We start from the raw sequence: 3499 nt of genomic DNA, 5'->3' as shown, positions 1-3499 counted from the left end.
AAGACGCTGATTTTGCGGGATGCGGCTCGTCCGCAAGGGAATGGGAAACGTGGACCCGTCGACTCTTTTCATAATGAGATGAGTGTCTTATTCCAAACGAATTCAGCGGGGTGGCTTTGGACTCGCTGGCTTTGAGACGGGGTGATGCATCGGAACCTTTTGTGAAATAAACACCCATTCTGCGTATAAGCTCTGCCGTAAGTTCAACAGCTACATTCTACCTTGCAAACTCTCATCACTCAATAGCTAGAGTCTTACAACGCCGAATTGGTGCTTCCGAGTCACCAAAAAAGCGCTCCACGATGCAGTCACCGAATCCATTGTGCCATGCGGCGTGGCCGGTACTGGAATCAAGCGTTCATCAGATCCTTTGGGACCTCCCTCCCCCCAAACTCACCGCAGCTCAAGAAACACATCGAAGAGTAACATTCTTCAACACTGGCCGTAATAAAAGGCTGCTGTGTTGATTGGCATTTCCAAATCTCATTCCTCGATGGGAGCGGGCCGCATCATCAGCCTCTTTGTAGCAGTCCTCAGGTTACCATAGCAGCAGCACATCATCTACGGATTAAATGTATCTCTCGCACCTACTCAGCCTCAAGATCTGCTGATGAGCCTAGTTTCGCTCCGGGCGAACGTGCTCTGCCTGAGCACCATTATTGAGGCGAACGAGCTACCTTCTTTGCCTGCTACAGCAGCCTTCTCTTTACGTCAGGCTTTTTCTCCAGCTTCTTGACCAGCATGTCAGGAATATCAGAGACAGTAAAAGCATTTATTTTTGGTTTCTGCCTTGATATGTTTTGGCTTTGGGTAAGTTCGGTGACAATCTTCCGGCGATGCGTTTGATGAATGAGCTCTTCGGCAAGTTACAAGTCATACCTCTGATCGCAACTTTTCGAGAAGCACATGACAAGGTCGGGGACATTGGCCAATTGCATGCCACTACAAGCATTCTTCGCATGGAATAACAGTCCCTGGTATTGGGCAATGGTCGCTAGCACTACCTCCTTGGTAGCTCAACCCTGCTTGAGACAAGATGCCACGATTCTCTGATCGCTTCTCGATGAGCCCATATCCAGGACTCCTGTCTGGAGACATCTCCGATGAAGCATCCTGATGCGCCTGAAAGACTGCTAAACTCAAGGCGAGCGGCTCGCTCAGTGCACCACCTTCACCTTTCTCCGAAAGATCGGCTGGATCCCACCCTAGGAGACCCCGGCCCGCTGGTTTTCTCTGTGTGGCATATTTCACGCTACACAAGCGTGACGACAAAGAGTCACTGAGTCAATAGGTAGAAGTTTCATCAAAGAAGTTCCAAAGCTGTGCGTCCTTAGCAAACACCATTTCCAACACCTTCAGACTTAGGCATTCCACTCCGAAACGAAATCCTCTATACAATGCCTAACACTTAATAACCCCTCAACAAACGGTGCTCTGTCAAGAATGATTTTACAGCATAGCGCAGAACAAGTCGACTTATAATCGCAGCAACATATGGGTACAGGCCCTCCAACCATTTGTCTTCCTTTCCAAGTGCATCTCGGAGAGACACATCATCCTCAATATGATCCTCCAAGGAATGCTGAAGATTATCGTTAGTTGGATCAAGTGGGCTTTGTGATTGTTGGCATAGAATGGCCGTGGTGATGGATAGCGCGCGGACAGAAAATCGGTAGTGCAAAAGTTTTCGCAGCCTCATGTTGTATTGACGCCAGTTGCGGAGGGACTTCAATCTGGACTGGAGTGTTCGGGTTCTGTTTGTGGTCTGGAGGATTTCGTATGGCGCGTCGTAGACGCTTGTCAATAGTTGCCAGCAGAACAGGTCCCGTAGTTTCGAAAAGGCGACATGTTCTTCAAGCGTCAACTCATTCAATTGTTCAAGGCAGAGCGCCAATGTGGTCATCCAAGGGTGTCGACCCACGGCACTGTCATATCCGACCGAGCAGGCTCGACATCCTGGGCACAAATCCAGACCGCGTGCTGGTTGCATCCATATAGCGGCGTAGGTACGGTCTGTCATGCGATTCAGATGAATGGTCAAAGTCTCGGTGTTGTCGCCTAACATAGCAAAAATCAGTTTGGCGTTTTGTATCGCAGGGCGCGGGTCTGCGTCGTTGGAGGGTATGTAGTCGACGAAGTAGTTGATCGTCCAAACGCCTAGGTTAACGTCCATGAGCAGCCACCCGTCTATGTAGAAAGTAGTGCCGGCAACAATGACAATTCGGTCCGATGGACGAAGGTCTGATATGAGTTCGTCCAATCGGGTGGACTCAGCGAGGGCAATTTTGGCGTCGACCGTTCGTGTCATAGAGCTGACAAGTTGATGCGCTGCATGGCGGGGTAAGTGGCGGCCTGCATTTATCGTGAACGCGGCCTGGTTAGTGGTGGAAACCGTGGCGAACTGATCGGGGAATACAGATGCCATTCTGGCTGATGGATGGCCGCACGTAGTTGAGCTTCTGCATGGATGAATGTTGGGTATGAAGCTGATAATTCGATTCTGAGACGTCAGACCGGAAGGAAATGTCACACCCGATGGAGGCCAGTCGGACAGTTAGTGACTTGGGCACTGTAGCTTCCCTCTCAGGGAGGAGATTTCGACGGTTCGGGAAAGAGCAAGGCCACTCTTCAACGGGGAAGGATGCAGTTGATCATAGGATGACTGACCCAACTCACCACTCTATGTTCTCCTTTTGTCAACCACGACCCCTTTTTGTGCTTTCCTTCCGTTGAACAGACAAGCATTTCCTGTGTGGATCACTGAGACTTTCTTGCTGACAGGCATCCCGAATACTAGGCATTCGTTCCCTTTATCATTCTGACTTTCGCCAGGTACCAAGCCATGTGCGAACACGGCATCAGCTAAAATGTTTGTTCAAGCCACCTCGCTCTTCTCCGAGACTTGCGGTATGCCAAATATACCCGAATTGATGCATTCCACTGTCGACGACCGCAAGTGTCTCCCACAGACTGCCACGCCAACTTCCAGCGCGAGCAGCTTGAATCACTTCCGGGGACCTTCTCACCGACGAGTTGCAGCATGATCCCAAGTACCATCAATCCGGCCTCCCAGCACATCAGACGCACAGGACCCTTAGGGTCTCTGTCATCGCCGGTAGCATATCCCTCTGCAAGAGTCTATGGCGTTCCGCAGTCGAATGGGATGTCTGTCGCGTCATTGTGCAGAGCAAGACTAACATCAAGCAGCTCAATCGTCTCCCAACGACCCTCTCGTTGACGGAGTCATCTTGTTCCGGTCTCTCCGTTCGGAAAATGTGACTACCACTGCCACCATGCTCTATCCACGACTACCTGCATGGTCGACCATCTTCGTTGGGAAACACGTACCACGACGGTCCTTCCCCAGCATGATTGACGGCATCTCGCCCGGTATCTTGCAGCTATCTCATATCTCTGAGACACAACTAGCAGTACAACTCTATGGTGTCCTCTGCTCCGAAAGCCCCAGGGCTTCCTTTATGGGTCAAGCGCTGATCAC

The 3499-nt window shown here is 50.8% G+C and overlaps 1 protein-coding gene across 1 annotated transcript; it reads right to left on the bottom strand.

Annotated features, from left to right (window-relative positions):
* Positions 1-1408: 1408 nt before the first annotated feature.
* On the bottom strand, positions 1409-2425 carry GCG54_00007919 (uncharacterized protein; the record flags this gene model as incomplete). Its single annotated transcript, XM_045407894.1, has 1 exon — positions 1409-2425. The coding sequence occupies one exon, from the start codon at positions 2423-2425 to the stop codon at positions 1409-1411; it is 1017 nt and encodes a 338-aa protein (XP_045267297.1).
* Positions 2426-3499: the final 1074 nt, after the last annotated feature.

The sequence above is a fragment of the Colletotrichum gloeosporioides genome (assembly GCF_011800055.1).
Source record: "Colletotrichum gloeosporioides strain Lc1 chromosome Unknown consensus_23, whole genome shotgun sequence".
Lineage (NCBI taxonomy): Eukaryota > Fungi > Ascomycota > Sordariomycetes > Glomerellales > Glomerellaceae > Colletotrichum > Colletotrichum gloeosporioides.
The sequence above is the reverse complement of the archived record's forward strand: the minus strand, read 5'-3'. Positions and strand labels throughout refer to the sequence as shown.